This window comes from Diabrotica undecimpunctata, chromosome 6, assembly GCF_040954645.1.
Source record: "Diabrotica undecimpunctata isolate CICGRU chromosome 6, icDiaUnde3, whole genome shotgun sequence".
Taxonomy (NCBI): Eukaryota; Metazoa; Arthropoda; class Insecta; order Coleoptera; family Chrysomelidae; genus Diabrotica; species Diabrotica undecimpunctata.
In genome coordinates, this window is record NC_092808.1 from 22,677,223 (window position 1) to 22,696,579 (window position 19,357).

Here is a 19,357-nt window from a genome sequence, read left to right on the forward strand (position 1 = left end):
TTTTTAACAATAGTTTTATAGCAACCAATTGTTTTTTAATTATTAATTTCGTAGCTCGCTGATTTTCCCGACCGCTATATACACAAATACGGTGTCGAAACCATATATAAGATATTTAAGAAGATATTATAATATAATAATTTCTTATAATATAATATTATGTATACGATTTTTTGTTCTAAAAATAATTTTTTTATACTAAAAAACTGATTTGTTCAAATTTAATAAGAGTATATGAAAAAATTGATTATAAAATAAATAACAATTTAATAATGTTTATAAATAACATTTATTTATTATAATTATATTTTAAATAAATAAGTAACAATAAAAAGCGACTTAAGAAAAGGTTTGTACATCCCGTAGTCAATACAATTTGTTTTGGATAATTTTGCAATGAAAATACGTACAATGTTATTATTTATTGTTTCCGCACGCAATTTTGAAACCGTGTTGGATTTTTTGGAGTACGCAGCTGGCCCTTCAGTCTTCTACCCCCACTCTTTTTACTCTAGACGAAACTTTTTTAAACAATTTTCATCATTTTGTTTGCTGAAAGTTTTATTAAAAACTTTTGACTTTTCTCATAAAAGATTGGTTAATTTCAGCCCTAAATGTTGCTAATTAACGTAACAGTGATTTAAAAAAAAGTCTTGGCTCCTAAGGGTCGTAGGATATTTTTTCTAAAAGTTGTGTTTTTTAACCAGCTTGCCGAATATTTTTTTTTGCCATTTAATTTAAACTAAATTCTACGGAGTTATTGTAATTCTTTATAAACCTAAAATGTGGTATTTATTTTTAAATCATTTTGTGTACATAAAAATTATCTGGAGCAGCCTTGGAAATTAAATTTCGCAAAAACTATTACTGATCTGACCCATCTTTTGCACACAATTCAAACACGATAAGGCACTTAAGTTCAGGTGTATTTAAACAAATTTTAATAAACAATAAAAGTTATTAACAATATTCAAAAATAGCGATTTTGTTATTCATTTCGCAATACCTTTTTTGTTTATTAATCTATTTTAATTCAACATATTATCTCATTTTGTGTACCTTTTTTTTACTAAAACATAGTGATTAGTTAATTTTTAAGTTGAGTGTATATTTGAAAACATCTGAATAATTTTTTGTGGCAATAAAATATTTATATTTAAAATACACTTACCAGCAGTACTCGGGATCTTTTCTGTGGGTTCATTTATATCCCCTTTAAGAGTTTCATCTAAAGTTGATTCAGTCTTAGTATCTGTGTCCAAAATGGAATTATCATTGCTATTCATTTCTGACAAATCGTCAGCGCTCAAAAGATGACTTTCAGTCTCACTCTGTTCATTTTCAGTTGCTTCATTTTCTTTATTTTCGCTATCACTAGTGTTAACACTGATCATATCAGCATTACTCATATCTTGATCACACGAATTAGTGTTTCCTTCATCAAATTCAATGTTTTCATCTTTATCACTTGAAGCTAAGTTGTCATCTTGATCTACTTCCATTTCCTCTAGATCATTATCTACTGCTTCCTCTTGTTCATCATTTTCGATGGTCTGCAATTGTATCATAGCTATTTCTCGTATGGCGGAAGCGTTGTCTTCATCAACGTCTCTTATTACAGAAATATCTAACAAACTCTCGCCTTCATCTTTGTTGGATTCAGCTTCTTCTGCTTTAGAATCAACAGTTTCTGTAGAAATTTCTTTATTGGAATCTGCATTATTATCTGATGAAAGTTGATGTTCATCTTTAGATTCCTTAGAATCAGATACTTGATCATCCTTTATAGAATCAGATATTTGATCATCCTTGATATGTGTATTATTATCGACCAGATGATCAATTTTTTTATCAGCATCATCGATGTCTTTGGATACAAGTGTATCATTGACGGTCTCATCAGGTTTGCTATTTTCTTCGACAATTTCCTTCACAGAAGAATGTGTACTGTCGTCTGTCTCATCCATTTTATTTTCTTCGACAATCTCCTTCATAGAAGAACGTGTACTGTCGTTTGTCTCATCCATTTTATTTTCTTCGACGATCTTCTTCGTAGAAGAATGTGTATTATCGATTGTTTCCTCCATTTTATTACTTTCTTCGACAATTTCCTTCGTAGAAGAGTGTGTATTATCGATTGTTTCGTCCATTTTATTACTTTCTTCGACAATTTCCTTCGTAGAAGAATGTGTACTAGTTAATTCAGTGGCATTTTCTTCCGTAACCTTTTCATGTTCCCTAAGATCTGATTGCGATTCTTCAATTGGACAGTTATCTTTACTACTTTCATTTTCATCATCTAATATACAAAGATCATCATCAATTTCTTTGATGTTTTCTTCCTGTTTATCGTGGTTTTCAATTTTGTCATCTTCGGTAATATCGTTAATAAGTTCTTGGTCTAAAACATTATTTTCATTAGATATGCATCCGTTAGCTTGATCAGTACTCATTTCCGAATCATTATCTTCAATAATAGTAGCTGCATCTGTATTAGCATCTTGATCATTTTCGCTCTTATTTTCGCTTTTTTCTGTTACGTCGCTCTTCTGATCATTGTCATTTGAAAGTTCTTGGTCTAGAATACTGTCTGCCTTAGGTATGCACTCGTTAACTTGATCTATAGTATTTTCTGACTCTTCATCATCAATAATGATAGCTGCATCTATATTAACATTTTGATCATTATCACTTTTATTGCCGCTTCCTTCTCTTAAATTATTAGTCTCTAAATCATGATTCTCATCATTGTTTTCCAAATGATCATCATTATCATTGTTCTCTAAATCATTATCCTTATCCTCTAAACCATTATAATTGGAGGGGCTGGGATCCTCTGAACAAGTCTCTTTATTTTCAGTTTCTACGCAATATTCTATAGAGTTTTCTTTTATGTCTTTATTTACTTCGGTAATTTCATTACACTCTAGTTTAGAATTATCAATATTGGCCTCTTTCGAGTCTTCTTCACAACCGGACTCAGTTTCATTTTTTTCATTTTCGATTTTAGTATCGGTATCATCAGGGATATTTTCTGTTGTTTTCTCTTCTAAAATCTCATTATTTCCTACTAATTCATCATCTTTATTTAAATCATCTATCCGATTATCTTTGTTTAAATTATCTATACCATCTAGTTTTGTCTCTTCTTCGCTAAGTTCAACTTTAAGTTCTACAATATTGTTTTTAGAAACATCGCTGTCTTCTTTGTTGCTACATTCATCCACATCCATTCCTTCATCGCGTATATCAAATTTATTTAGTATAGCATCTTCGTCTTCTTCGTTTAGTTCAGATATTTCCATGCCTAAAAAAAACAAATATTAGACGTTTTACTTATTTGTTAAAGTAAAAATTAGAAATTGAAAGAAAAAACCTAAAATTTTTTGCGAACGTGAACGAATGTATTAAAACCTATCAATCTAAATAACAACACGTGAAAGTTGTGTTTATTAGTTTTATCACGCCCCCTATTTAGTTTTATTATGCCTCCTAGGGGGTGTAGGGTTGTGTTATAGAGGTAGTACCTTTTATTGGAACGACCACATCGAGCGTCATAGACGGGAGATTGTTCTTGATAACTGGTCCTCATAAGACACCTAACTCTCACTTATGGCTCCACGCCATAAGTGAGACAATTGCATTGGTCTGCGGGCTAAACTAAGTAAGGGTAGCCATATATGGCGAAAATTTCACCGAGTGATTGCCGGTATAAGCAGTCCCCCACTTACTGACCAACGGCTTCGGACGGATGAGTTAGTAAGTGTTTAGGGCACTCTTTTGTCCTGAGACTGAGAAATCGGTCTCGAAGGCGGATGATCCCTACAGAATGGTCAAGGGCATAAGGATGCAGAAGGCACTGCATTAAAGACTCATAGAGTACCCCTAGTAACAATCATCATGGCAGACATGCAAAGGAGAAGTACTGATCATGGACATCGGATAACAAGATCCTACAGGGGAAGACAAATAGATAAATACAAGTCTTCCTCGGTCGTAAACCTGCGAAACCCTTGTAATAATAAAAAGACAACCATAAAAATTGCTACATGGAATGTAAGGAGCTTATTCTCTTCGGGAAAATTAGATAACGCCGTGTTGGAAATGAATCGTTTGGGTATAGACATAGTAGGCATGAGTGATACACAATGGCCAGGAAATGGCAAATGTCCCACAAATAATCATGGAATGTTTTATTATGCCGGAAGTGACACCACAACCCATCGATATGGAGTTGAAGTCATCATCTCAAAAAAATGGAAAGATGCCGTAGTAAACTTTACTCCATTCTCAGAGCTTGTAATGTTAATACAATTGAAAGATAAGAAGAACATAATAAACATCATACAAGTGTACGCTACTACAACAGACAAAGACGAAGAGGAAATAGAACAATTCTATAATCCTTTAAACGAAGTGATGAGAACAACAAAGAGACAAAACATTAACATAGTAATGGGCGATCTGAACGCCACGGTAGGCCAGGGTAAAGTTGAAGAAAATGTCGGTGAATATGGCTTAGGTAACAGAAATCAAAGGGGTGACCGTTTAGTTCAGTTTTGTCAAAGTGAAGATTTAATAATAACTAATACATTCTTTAAATTATCCCCAAGGCGACTGTATACGTCGACGTCACCTCAACACACTCAAGAAAAAGTAATCAGAAACCAAATAGATTACATAATGGTGACAAAAAGATACCGTAGGCGATACCAGCGTTAGACTTAAGCCAGCTAAAAAGTGAACACCTACGACAAACGGTGCAAGAAGAAATAAACACCAGCCTCAGAATAGCAGAAAGTCAAATCCGCAGAACAGACAACATAGATGAAAAACTTAAGTATATAAACAGTACAATAAGAACTACGGGAAAGAAACACCTAACCAGATCTGCAAAGAAACACAAGGTATGGATGACACCAGACATACTAGAACTAATGGATGAAAGACGTAAAATGAAGAATAATGCACAAAAATACAGAGAGGTTGATAAGAACATAAAGCAAAGAATAAAGAAGGCCAAAGAATTATGGATTGAAGAGCAATGTGTAGAAATGGAAAACTATGAAAGAAAATATGACACATTCAATGTACATAAAAAAGTAAAAGAAATTACAGGAACTCATAGAAGACATCAAATAAATTTGCTTAAGAACAAAGACGGAAAGATTATTATAGATTTAACAGAAAAAATTAATAGATGGAAAGGTTGTAAATAATATTCGATACGCAGACGACACTGTACCAGTCGCGTAGAAGAATTACAACGATTACTTACAAATATAAATATTGCCTGCTACAATTATGGCATAAGTATCAATATCAAAAAAACCAAGTATATGGTCTTCAGTAAGAGCATGACACAACCAGCACATATTAGCATAAACGGCATTCAAATTGAAAAAGTATCAAGTCATAAATACTTGGGTACTTCAATAAACGAAACTGGAGACTAAAACAATGAAATAAAAAGACGTATCGAAATTGCCAGGGCCATTTTCATAAAGATGAGGAAATTCTTCTGCAACAGAGATATAAGCATCCCTCTCCGATTAAGAATGCTAAGGGGCTACGTATTTAACACGCTATTATATGGTGTAGAGGCCTGGACTCTCAAGCAGAACAATATAAAAAATATTGAAAGTTTCGAGATGTGGTGCTACCGTCAAATGCTGAAGATAAGTTGGGTTGAAAGAGTTACAAACCTGGAAGTAATGCGAAGGATAGAAAAAGACCCAGAAATTTTGTCAACGATCAAACGAAGAAAACTCGAATATTTGGGTCACCTGATGAGAGAACATAAATACGCATTACTTCAAAACATAATGCAAAGAAAAATTGAAGGAAAACGGAACCCAGGCCGTAGAAGAATGTCATTGTTGCGTAATTTGAGAGAGTGGTTTGGCTGTACCACTGGCAAGAAGAAGAGAAGAATGCCTCCTAGGTTGGCGTGCACCTAAGGTTGAGAATTCGAAGCATAAGCTTTCAAAATTTGCAGAGAACAGACAATCTAGAAACTATTGTAAAAAATGGTGTTTAATAAAGTGTTTTATATAACTGGCATCGATTTAGATATGTCCGCGCACGCACACTAATAAACTCTAATATTATTGCCTTGAATTGCCTAGCAACCACGTACATTAGCTTTTAATCTCCGATAATATAAATTATACTATTTAAAAAAAAACAAGTCTAATGGTATTAAAATGATTTACCGTTTTCTGCTTCATCATCACATCCTAATAACGGAAGATGAAAGCTTTCCTCGTCTGACTCTTTGTCATCTTCCTGAGATTTAAAAGTGTCAAAAATTTTTAATGTACTTGGTAGAGGTTTAGCCTCACATTGTTCCATTGCAGATTCCATTGCTCTAAAATAAAAAAAAAATACCTTCATTTATAGTTCTAATCGTTCAAAAGAATTCAAATTCAGTGAAATACATTAAAATAATTAATTACCAGCATACAGTTGACATGGTAACAATGACGTTGTCGGCTACTATGAAATAATATCCCATAGATTTAATGACGTCACAAATAAGTGACACCAATACAATATAAAAAAATGCCTCGTTCAAAAGACTCGCGCATTCCTTAGGTTGCCCTGTACAACATCACATTGTGGTACAATTTAATTCCACTGTAAATCAAATGTGTGAAAATTTTAAGAAATCGAACTTACGTTGTAGAAAATGCATGTCAAAAAATTACATACAAAGTGGAACAGCCCAATGGAATAAATTCGGTAATATAAATGAGGGCAAAGACACTCGAAACACATCGACTGGTATTTTTAGTTCTGCATTTTTTGCAATAAATACTTTTCATACAGGGTGCATGTAACATTGGCCAATACCAACTTTCTTATTTCAAATGCAAATACCCTGTATATTAATCGATTTTTGGATTCCTCAGAATATTCTAGACATACCTCATGTATAATGTCGTATGTCTTTAGAATGTCTGTCAGAAATATTAAGTGTTTTATGATTTATTTGATACAACAAACTCAATGCTTATTTTCCACGCAGGTCTTGCTAATGAGAAAGTAAGCAAAAACTATTTCAGATTTAAAGTAATCAGCAATGTTATAGTCGATATGCGTAATAACTTTTTTTTGGTAAAGAATGTTAGAATATTCAACATTAAAAGTGGATGTTGTTCTATGATTGTTAATTTATGTATTGACAGTATAGACAGTTCTGAAGTAATGTCAAGAAAACTATAGAATAAATTGTCAGTCAAGTTTATTGTCCTACAGTTGAGAATAAATAAATTATAATTGTTGATGGTCAGTTCACCTAAATTAAATTATAACAAAGAATATCAAATAAGCTTATAATTATTATTGATAACATTGTATTGAGTAACTCATTGCTTATTTGGAAAATTTGGATCCTAATTGCAGTTTTTTTGTTATTCTTAACGACTGATTTCCAACCTGAAACTAATGTCATTTTAATGTGTTTACACCCTCATTAAAATTTAGTGTAAATTCTAAACCTGCAATTAATTTTAGTTAGTTCATTTTTTAGTTAAGAGCGTAGGCGCAAAATTTCGGGCCAATGCTTTTTAAATGCATTCATTTTTTTCGAATCCTGAGAAAACTAACAAATATTTTTGAAAAATTTAAACGCAGAATGAAAGATTACATTATTACCGAGGGCCGAAAGTCCCTTAGAATAAACAAAAAGTTTTTGTGAATGAGATATTTGAAATTAAAAATCACACTAAATTTTCTCTTTTTTTTTCACCCCTGTAACTTATTAAAATAAACATAGAAGTTTTCAGGGACTTTCGGCCCTCTGTAATGTATTCATTCATTCTGCGTTTAAATTTTTTAAAAATATTTGTTAGTTTTTTCAGGATTCGAAAAAAAAGAATGCATTTAAAAAGCATTGGTCCGAAATTTTGCGCCTACGCTCTTAAGGTGCGTTTTCACGGTACACTTTGGATGATCATCCCCGATGAATCATCCAAAGTGATTGCGACGATGAAAAGTAATTATTGACGTACGTGCTGGAATTGGCATCATAAGTGAGTATCTTTTAAATGAACTTAGACATGTACTTGAAAAACAGAAGATTAAAAAAAAAGCGACGTTGGTGGGTAAGGCCGTGGATAAATCGACGCTACAAAATAGGGGCGTCAACGTGTTTGTTAAAGGAATGGTCTACAGGATATCAAGCCATGTTAAAAAACTATCTAAGAATGTCTGAAATGCAATTTGAAGAGCTGCTTGCAAAAGTCACACCGTTAATTCAAAAGCAAAGCACAACCATGAGAGAATCTCTTCATCCGAGACTGAAATTGCAAATTTGACTAAGATATCTTACAGCTGGAGACTGATTTTCAACACTCGAAGCTTTGTATCGTGTACCTAAATGCTCCATTTCCTATTTTCTGCCGTTCACTACTCACTGCCGATGAATCACAGCAATAAATGCATGTTTACATGGTTCACTTTGGATGATTTATCCGCGATGCATTCTTTAAAGTGAACAAAAGTAAAACTCGGTTCAACTTCGTTCAATATTCATTTTGGATGATCATTTTCGATAATTAATAGTTTAGGTACACGATTCATTTATTTTTCACTTTGGATGATTCATCCTGGAGGATCATCCAAAGTGTATCGTGAAAACGCGCCTTTAGTTCATTTGATTCGTTGAAGTTCATATCGACTATAGTTATTGTTTTTTGTGTTATAACGATTGAATTTATTAATGGAGAACAGTACTCTGAAACATCCCCAGGAGAAAGCATTGTCATTAGGGAGAGAAACAAATCTTAGTCAACATGGTGAATTATCGTGTAAATCAAGGATATGATTCACTTTCAAAAATAATACAAACAGTGGCAGTAGAAACCAGCATTTCCGAAAAAACAATTTACTCTGTAAGAAAAGAAAATTCCTCGGCACTTGGATTACAACCAGCAAAGAGACGATCCAAGAACAAGCTAACTTCATTATCAAGTCATAAAACTTACGATGAAGGAACAGTGTAGCATTCGTTGAATAGTGCATGATTTTTTTCGTAAGAATACTCCCCCAACATTACAAACTCTATTAGCAATAGTAAATAAAGAGGAACATCTACCTCATTTTTCTAGAACTACACTGCATAGACTAATTAAGGACATGGGATTTGTGTACACAAAACGAGACAGAAAGACAATGTTGATAGATAAACCCCAAAGTATTTCTTGACGCCATCGATATTTGCGAGAAATTCGTACATTTCGGGAACAAAAATACAAAATTGTATATTTGGACGAATCATGGGTAAATATTGGTCACAGTGTCAACTACGAATGGAAGGACACTTCCGTATCGTCACATAGGGATGCATTTGTTCGTGGACTCACTACAGGCTTGAAACCCCTTACCGCACGTGGCCCACGCTTCGTTTTACTGCATGTAGAAAGTAAAGATGGTTTTATTAATGGAGCCGAACTAACTTTTTTAGCAAAGAAAAATACAGCAGACTATCATGACGAAATGGAATTGGTTTAAAACTAAACTTTTTCCAAATATTCCCGATAAAACTATAATAGTAATGGACAATGCGTCGTATCACTCCAGGAAGTTGGAAAGAATTCCGAACAATTCTGACAATAATGAAAAATAAAGGAGTGGTTGCGTTCAAAGGATATTTATTTCGAAGAAGATTACCTAAAATCCGAACTGTTGGACGTTGTAGCTCATTTTGAATCGCAGTAGCGTATCGTAGATAAAGCTGGTATTAGGTGAAATAAAAAGGTTCGTGGCAAGACATAACACAAACTTTAAGAAGGAACAAGTAGAAAATCTAATAAATGAAGCGTACTCTCAAGTTACTCCACAAAAATGGAATATGGAATGGAATTAGCATAGAAAAACAGATGTGGAATATCGATAATTTACTGGACAATATCCACCCAGTTATAATAAAACTTAATGACGGCAGTGGGAAGTGAAAGTGTGGAAGACGGGAGTATAGAAGAAATGTAAAATACACAGTTTAAACATATTTTAATTATTTACGTAGGTACCTATGTATTTATTAACGTTTAACATATTTGTGCGCTTAAATGCATTATTATACAAATGTTTTATATTTATATATAAATATTATTATTAATATATAATATTATTATACAGTGATGAGTGCCTTAAGAACCGGCAACATAACGCAAAAGATAGAAAACATAACACGTTGTGAAATAAAAAGAGATGAAAGTAGTAGAGGTGGGAAATTGTCGATAGAAACCTCTAATTTACATTAAATTACATTAGGACTATCGATAGTTTCCCACCTTTAGACGTTAGCTTATGAGCTAGTTGAATTCAGTCATAATCACGATACACAGACTAAAGTCATAATATTACAAGTATGACGTCGAATATTTATATTTTTTAAATTTCGCATAAAGTAAAAAACTGATGTTGGCAATAAAGCAAATGTAAGTAAACAGTTTAATTAGTAGTAATTTGATAATTAATTCTGTTTTGACGAATACAGAATAACAAGCTATGATAATTCTGTATTGAGAAGAGTGTATGCGACGTCTCAAATCATAGTTTATTATTGATCAATACTTTAATTTTGGATAAAAAAATACTCCTACTTAAACTGTTTTTACCTACATTACGTGATACGTATTACTATGACTGAAATCAACAAACTCATAAGCTAACGTCTAAAGGTGGGAAATTTTCGATAATTCTAATGTAATGTAAAGTAAATTATAGGTTAATAGATAATTTCTCACCTCTACTACTTTCATCTATTTTTATTTCACAACGTTTTATGTTTTCTATCTTTTGCGTTATTTTGCCGGTTCTTAAGGCACTCATCCCTGTATATTATTTTAATTTTATTCACATAAAGATATTTTTAGAAAAAAAAAATGTTTTAGAACCCCTGACAGCCACAAAATGTCCATAATATGAATCCCAAGTTTTTTTATAGTTATCCTATAGAAAAAAGTATATTTGCTTCAAACCAGTTTCTGATAAAATTTGGCATCACTGTTGTTCATAAGAACCTGTACTGTAAAGTTAAGGTGGGACAGACTATAGTCATAATATTCTAATATTTCCTAAACCATGTTATTCCCTACCCAGTCCGTCTTACGTACAGTACTGAAAGCCCCTTACTAATGACCTTGGATGGCCAAATTTTATTGTTAATTGTCTTCGGCTGAAGGAGCAATTACTGTACCACTAGGTTCCGTAAATACACTATAAATATTGTTTCACTTTGATCCCAAGTTTTCATAGAAAAGTCCCTAAAAATAGATAGTTTTTCAGAGTCCTTTTTAGTATTTTAAGATAAAAGAAGAAGTAATAATAGTCAGTAATAACCAGATCTCAGTAATATTAAACACCAACCGGTGTATAGGCTTTCGCGACCGATACTTCGTAATGATAATGGTTTTGTAAGTCAAGTCCATCTTAAAACCCAATAAAACGTTACAAGAAAGTCTAAGACCGGCTGAAGAATCCAAGAAAACCGTTGCCTATTCCAGGTTTAGTTGTGATGTTTAGGGTAGCTGTCGAAATTCAAAAACACCTATTAACTTTTAATCATGAAAGCCATGTCTACACCTAAACAGAATATGGACCTCATATACGAAATATAAAGCCTCTTCCCATGCATGCGCACCAAAAATTCAATACCAATTCGGACCAACGGGCACATTCTAGAAGGAAAAAACTATAGAACCAGCTAAACTTCTAAACTTAGTGGGCAACATACTTCCTGAAGAGTAGTTTGATACACTAGAATCAACTCCCCTAGAATATGTAATCCCCAACTCACAAAGTCTGAGGCTGTGGCGTACTCTGCCCATCATTTGACAATAAAGAGGCGCAAGCCTAAACTAGGTCGTCATAACTTGCTCCACGAGAAATATTAGCAGTGAGAGAAAGAATTTTACCGCTTTTGCTTTGACGGCTTTTACCGTCTTGAAAGTTTGCATAAGTTGAAAATGACATACTACCTCCTATACATCCTGAAATCATTACTTAAATAAGGTATTTGTAATATTACATAACTGGTTTTTAATGCTGCAAATGCAGATACTTAAAAATAAAACTACATTCATACATTATGGAAACGATCGTTAGTGGGACTGCACTTTCTAAGGAGATAACCTTGGGTATTCAAGAACCAATTGAAACTTGTGGTGCGACGGCAAAACAGTAGGAGTATCAAATAACGACGACCACAATGAAACTAAAACTAAATGCATATCGCTGTTGCCTTTTACTACCTGAAATGAGATGTCAGTGACCGCAATTTGTTGTAACGGAGCTATTTTTAGGACTATTTGCAGAAAAAGTAAAAAGTAAAACAAATTAAAGGTCATGAAGTTAACTATCCCTTGCTTAAATTTTGGATTATTTGAATAATTTCTTATTTGTATCTCCAAGCGAATGACTACACTGACCTCATTTCGAAACGTATTCCTCAATGCCAATAGAGTCATGCTGAAGAAATTACAGACGAGAGGTTAGATAATTTATAGACAGGTAATTTAATCTAGAAATGAAAACAAAACACGAAAAATTACATTAAAAACTCGTAAGAAATATAAATATAAGTCTGTAGAAATCACATTTTAATTATTATAAAATAATTAAGATACCAGTAAGATTAAAAAGTAATAAAAAAAAGCATTTGGATAAAGCGACGTCAGATGTTTTTTTCCTTCTCTGTTCTACGACGGTCATACGGTCATACCAATCTTCTCTTAACTATTAGAATATAAGCCTTCGAGATTTTGACAGATCTACTATATATAATATCCGACAGACGAATGGTATATCCAGACCTCTTGTATCAAAGCGACATCAAAACTTTTCATAGCAACAAAAGTTGTGCCGAAACGGCCTTATTGTGTTGAATGTTTTCTTGTATGTCCCGGATTGTGGAACATTAACACCTAGAGGTCCCCGAGGTCGCTTGTCAGTGGCCATAAAAGAAGAAGAGATGAGTTACCAGATGATGGCGAAAAATAAAAATAAAAATTGCAGTTGCAGTATGGCTAGCTGGTTGTGGTGAAACCAGAATTCACTGTAGGTCTTTTATTCTATTTGCAATATTTATTGTTATTTAAGTATGGTATATTTAAAACCTAAAAAATAGCTTATGCTAGTTTAGAAGACCTATAGTAATTTAATTTTAGTATGTAATTTTTTTCTAAAAAATATGAAGCCATTGGTACAAGGTAGTTTTATTGAGTCACAACTGTATCATTTAAGCTGTGAGCCACTGTATACAGAATCAAAACATCACTATACTTTGTCTCAAAGTGACTAGTCTGTACAGGGTAAGATATGCAATGCTAACCTTATGGGAATTTTGTCAAGACGTTGCCAGTTTTATGCAGTGAGCGATGGCGTTCTCTATTGTCTATCTTTCAAAATAAACGAAATAAACCAGGAGTTCTCAACAAGTCCTCACGTACAATTTTATGTAATTTACAAATATCGTTTGCTAATAATTTTACATAATACTATACATTATTTGTTTCTAATAGTAACTTATCAACTTTTATTAGTAGCAGTAGTATAATAAAATGTGCATTAAATAAACATTTGTTTCAAAGTTTAAAATAATTCCGGTAATTTCTACTAACTGCCAAATTTAAAATGTTATTTATGTCCCTGCGGTGCTAATTACTGCCATAATGTGTAAGGAATTTGTAATTTTGGTTGATATCAACTGCAAATACTTTCTTCTAAGTTATTCAGTAATTAAGAAGCAATTAGAGTAATTCTTGTACAGAATATGTTTAAAAGCTTGATACGTCCAGGGCCTTAATTAGTCTTTATTTGTTCTTCGGAGCGCGTAAACATATTCGAGTTACGATTATTTGTACCATCTTGTACTGTTTTGTTATTGTCATTCTTTTTTGGTGGCTGTTGTTGTGATTTGCTCTTGGCAATTATTGTTATTTTCTGATGTTGGCTATTGTTATATTTGACGCCAAATTTTTACCGCAAAATCAAGGAAATTGTTCAATGGAAACGTGGAAAAGCTCTGAAACTTTCAGAGAAGCAGATACTAATGAATATTATTAATTATCATCTTAATCAGGATAACAACGATTCTGTATCAAGTGTAATTAGGAAAGTGTAATAAATGAGTGGTGTTTGCGAAAAGACTCTGTTTCGCATACGACAGGAATATTCATCACCTGTTGGATTACAATCTCCAAAGAGCAGGCCCAAGAAGCGAAAGGTTGGTAATTCTCGTGACAATAAGTACGATGAAGGTGTCAGGGGCCAAATTCGTAGAATAGTTCATCAATTTTTTCGTGAAAACATACCACCAACAATAAACACCATATTAGCTGTTGTAAATGTCGAAGAAACTTGGCCCAACTTTTCACGTGCCACGCTACATCGCTTGCTGAGTGATATGGATTTTGTGTTTATAAAACGTGGCAGAAATTAAATTTTGATTTAAAAACCAGAAATCATCTCGTGGCGTCATCATTATTTACGCGCAATTCGTAAATACCGTGCAGAAGGATACAACATAGTGTATTTGGATGAATCATGGGTAAATATCGGGCACAGTGTGAAAAAAGAATGGGTTGATAAAACAATTACATCTCATCGCAATGCTTTTGTTCGTGGTCTGACAACAGGATTAAAAGTTCCAACAGCTCGTGGTGCACGGTTCGTTTTATTGCAAACAGGATCTACCAGTGGATTTGCTGATGTAGCAGGGCTCACGTTTTTGGCAAAGAAAAATACTCAGGACTACCACGACGAAATGGATGGACCGACCTTCGAAGATTGGTTCGAAAATAACTTAATGCTAAATTTGCCAGAAAAAACTGTTGTGGTAATGGTGCTGCAGTCAATGATTCTCCATTTCATATCCCTCCAATTAATGCACAGACTAATCTTGTTCCATTCAACAATCCTGTTCCCAACAATCCTACAGTCAATAACTCCCAGTCGTTCCTTGCGCCAATAATCCTCTCAATGTATCAAATTTAATATGGACAGACCCGGTAGGAAACTATAAACAATTTAGTTTTACTGGACACAATTGTGAGTGGAATAACTGTGAGTGTTTCTGAACAACAGATGAAATAATAAACGATATAGTTAAATATAAATATAATATAAAATAAATGGTATAGGAAGCTCATAATCGAAATCATCAAGTTCAGTGAATGCTAACTACCTCTATAACGAATTTTCCGTGAATCTAAGCAAGCTAATAATGAGTGAGTTCAAGTTGTCAATCATCCAGTCTCTGTTAGCATGTGGCCGGAGTGAAAACACCACACCAAATTGTCGTCAGTCCATACATCATTTAATTCAACATCCGACTAAAAAATGGGCCAGATGTTGTGTATGTTATAAGAGGTATGGAAAACACGGCGTTGTAATCAAAGGAAAGAAGAAAATATCTTCCTTAGTGTGGAATGTTTGTGACACATGTGAAGGACAACCACATTACTGCAAAAGTTGTTTCAACCAAACCCACTAGTGTATGATATTTTGTTTGTTTAACTTTCATGTTTTTATTTTTTCATTTATACTTAGTACTATTTTCTTGTATTGTTTTACTTTGGCAAATAATGTTTTAGATACACTACTTTTATTCTTTTATTATCTGTTTGTTAGAAGTATTGCTATTTTCCTGTAGAATAAATAGAAAATATTAAAAAATCTGGTTTGTTCATTTTTCTCAATCCCGTAAGTTGTATTCGTCCTACGCCAAAGTTGTACATACCAGAATGATATCACAGGACAACAAAATTAATATCCCATAAGAAATACGCCACAGGGGTATAGTCCAGGTACTGTGGCATTTTCCCTTTAAATTTTTTATAACTGCACTGCAGTATAGTAGAGCAGTATAAGTAACACTATTTCGATCAGAATTGAAATTAAACGTATATCTTCTGCAATTCATTTTTTTTTAGTATTATTTATAAGTTTTAAAAGTTTAGCCTGTTTAAAATGCGTATTTTTTGAAAAAATCAGTTTAAATTAAAAAATCTTTTTTTTTAATTATCTAAAAATTTACATTTTTTCAAAATAAATCTAAAACTATAAGAGATACGTGAAAAATGGTTCTATACCAAAATGTAGTTTTTTTCTTAACAAAAATTTTGATTTTTTTATTTTTTGTTGTAGCTCGAAAAATAATAGAGATATAGCCAATTGAAGTTTGAGATACAGCGGCTGACACACCTGTAATCAGCACTTTGGCCCTTTACTATTTAAAAAGAAAGAATTTTAACATATTTTAATCTACGTAGTCTTGTAGCTTTTGAAATTACCTTCAAAATATTTTTTTAATGGACCCTTTAAAAATTAACGGAGTTATTCTAAAAAAAATTTGGAGCATGTTATTTATATTTTGGAGCATCAACTTATTTTCTGTATATATAAATGCTTTATTCAAGTATATTCGAAAAACTGGTAACAGACACACTAACACTCACACAAATATGTACATAGATACATACATATATATATATATATATATATATATATATATATATATATATGTTATGTATATAATATAGGCACCTCTAAACTGAACATCTGCTTCAGAGAACTAACGAACACAGAGAAGCGAAACTCCTTTGAAGTTGCTAGGGCAAGCCGCCAATGAGTGCCAATGACAGGAGTACTTCAGATCTCGAAGACATTTTAGAAGCTGGGAAATACTGTCCAATTTTGCTGTATGGCCTTGCCAAAGACACCCACATGAACAAAATGAATAAGGTCGAAGATTATTCATCATTACTTGAACAAATGTGATACGAATCCTTTATTAAAGCCACAACTAAAAATAGTGCAGTTAAATTATCATAGTAAGTGCCCAGGATGAGCATATCAAAATAGTTTATTTACAAACTCAGATATGGCTTGGAAACAAAGAGATTGATATAACGGATTGGGGATGGTTCAAGAGTGATGATATTTTACAACCAATAAAAATGAAAAGTTCACCTGCACCAGAAGAACTATTGAAAATGATTTTTTGTAATTGCAAAAAGGGTTGCGGCTCAGCGTGTGGCTGTCGTAGACTAGGTCTATTTTGTAATGCTACGTGTGGAATATGCTCTGGCGACAATTGTCAAAACTGTCCTGCAATAGACGAAGAGGTGGAGTTAGAACACGACGAGAATGACGTTTCAGACAATGAATAATTTAATATATTGTAAATAATTTTTATTTTTGTAAATATATTTTGTATACTTTCTAATGTAAAGTATTTTCATGCATAATTTTTTACAATAAAAACATCATGAGTATACTTAATTTTTTTATTTAGACATTTACCAAAGGGGAATTTGTTTCGTGAGCATAGAGGTGGTTTTTAAGGGTTGAAAATAAGCAACCAATCAAAAAATATTTTATTGATAAGAAAGGAATTTTTGAATATAAATAACAGTAAAAACTTTTGAAGTTGTTTAAAAAGATTTTTTTATATATTTTGATACATATATTTTGGGGGTAGTTTTTAAGGGTTGAAGTGTTGCAATCAACCAAAATTATTTTATATAAGCAGAGAATTACATTGTAGATGATATAAATGCACTACAAAAGCGTTTGAACCTGTTAAACGATTTTTTACAATTATTTTTTTTAAAAGGGGTGGTTTTTAAGATTATTTAAGGGTTGAGAATGTACACAATATCCATTATTATAATTGACAATATTTCAATTACCTAATTTAACACGATTTAAATCCATAAAATGCTTTAATATAAATTTTTTTCATTATTTTCAATAAGGGGTGATTTCACCCCCTAAAAATAAAAAGCTCACCTAGTGCATATATAACTTTTGAAGAGGGAGGTAAGATAAGCCTAATTCCAAATTTTTAGCAAAATCGATTCAGTTATAAAAAATTTAGAGGTATTGACCTCTCTTCCTCCACAGTGACTGGAGTAGTAACAGTTTTGATATACCAGCGTTTTAAGTGAAACGCTGTAAGTGTACATGTACATGTAATGTAACACTTTGGCGGCGAGAGTGTTAACAAAAAACAAAATTTGTTTAATTTACTAATGTTTGTATTTTGAGAACGATTTCCTAAGTTGAAATTGAAACGTCAATAAACGTACTTTAACCTTTAATTGTGGTTTATTCCCATTTAAATAGTAATTACTCTAACATGCCACAAGAAAATAGCTTCAGAACTATATTGAGAGTGTTAACGTTCGTAGATTGAGTTGGTTAAGGTTTTGTGTGTTGGTTGATTCGATAGTACAATTTTATCTTTATGTCCTGTGGTATTACACTTAAATAATTTAAAACATCTATCCATCTATCTAAGGAGAGATATTTTGTAAGGGGTATTGACGTGAGATATGTGAATTGAATTTGTAATAGGAATATTAATTTTTGGGGCGACAAATATCACGTAGCGCTACAACCCTGGGTGGGTCTTGGTTGACTGTACAACTTTTTTCCAATTTGTTCGGTCTTCCATCAACCTAGGGTCAAATGGAAAGTTCATTTTCCGGAGATCTGCTTGGATGTTATCTCTCCATCGCATTCTGGGACGTCCGAGTGGTCTTTTGTCTGTGGGAATCTCCTCCCATACCAGTTTTACAAGTCTCTCGTTATGCAGTCTGTGCACTTGGCCTGCCCATCTTAGTCGCTGTGATTTAATTTCTTGGACAATATCGGCATCATTGTAGAGTCCTTTTAATTCGATATTGGTCTGTGGTGATGTCATGGTGAGGTCCGAAAAAGTATTTTTCGTTCAAAGCGTCTGAGCTTTTCTTCGTTTGTTTTGGTCATGGTCCACGTTTCGCATCCGTATGTTATAGGTCTGACGATGGATTTATAGATTTTTATCTTTGAACTTCTTGTAAGATTTTTTGATTTTATGAGCTCATCCAGTGCGAATAGACAGCGGTTTGCAGATTGGATTCTGTCTTTTATTTCTTCAGTAACATCGTTGTCAGCTGTAATTACGGCCCCCAGATACTTAAAACGTTGTACTCTTTCGAAATTGAAGGTGTTGACCGTCACATTTTGTCCTATTTTGTCTCTTCGTGTCGTTCCATTTATACACATATATTTCGTCTTCTCTTCATTAATCTTCAGTCCTACTTCACTTGTTGCTCCTTCCACCTTGTTGAAGATGTCTTTCGTGGATAGGATGGAGTCTCCAACGAGATCTATGTCATCTGCATATGCGAGTAATAGCTTGGGACCTTGAACCGATAGCAATTCTGTTTTTATTTCGTCCAACCTCATGGCTTCCTCTAATACAAGGTTTAAAAGTAGTGGAGATAACGCATCACCCTGTTTGAGTCCACTGTTGATTTCAAATCTGCCAGACAGTTTATTATTTACACGTACTTTAGAT

General features: G+C 33.0%; 1 protein-coding gene across 2 annotated transcripts in view; it reads right to left on the reverse strand.

Moving 5' to 3' along the window:
* Positions 1–19,357, reverse strand: part of LOC140443282 (uncharacterized) — a 53,849-nt gene that overhangs the window by 16,089 nt on the left and 18,403 nt on the right. For both annotated transcript variants that reach the window (XM_072534436.1, XM_072534437.1), the window contains exons 2-3: positions 6,216–6,370; positions 1,172–3,307 (exon numbers count right to left, since the gene is read on the reverse strand). In XM_072534436.1, coding sequence (XP_072390537.1) covers positions 1,172–3,307; positions 6,216–6,366 — 2,287 coding nt within the window. In that variant the 5' untranslated portion in view covers positions 6,367–6,370. The remainder of the gene's footprint in view (positions 1–1,171; positions 3,308–6,215; positions 6,371–19,357) is intronic.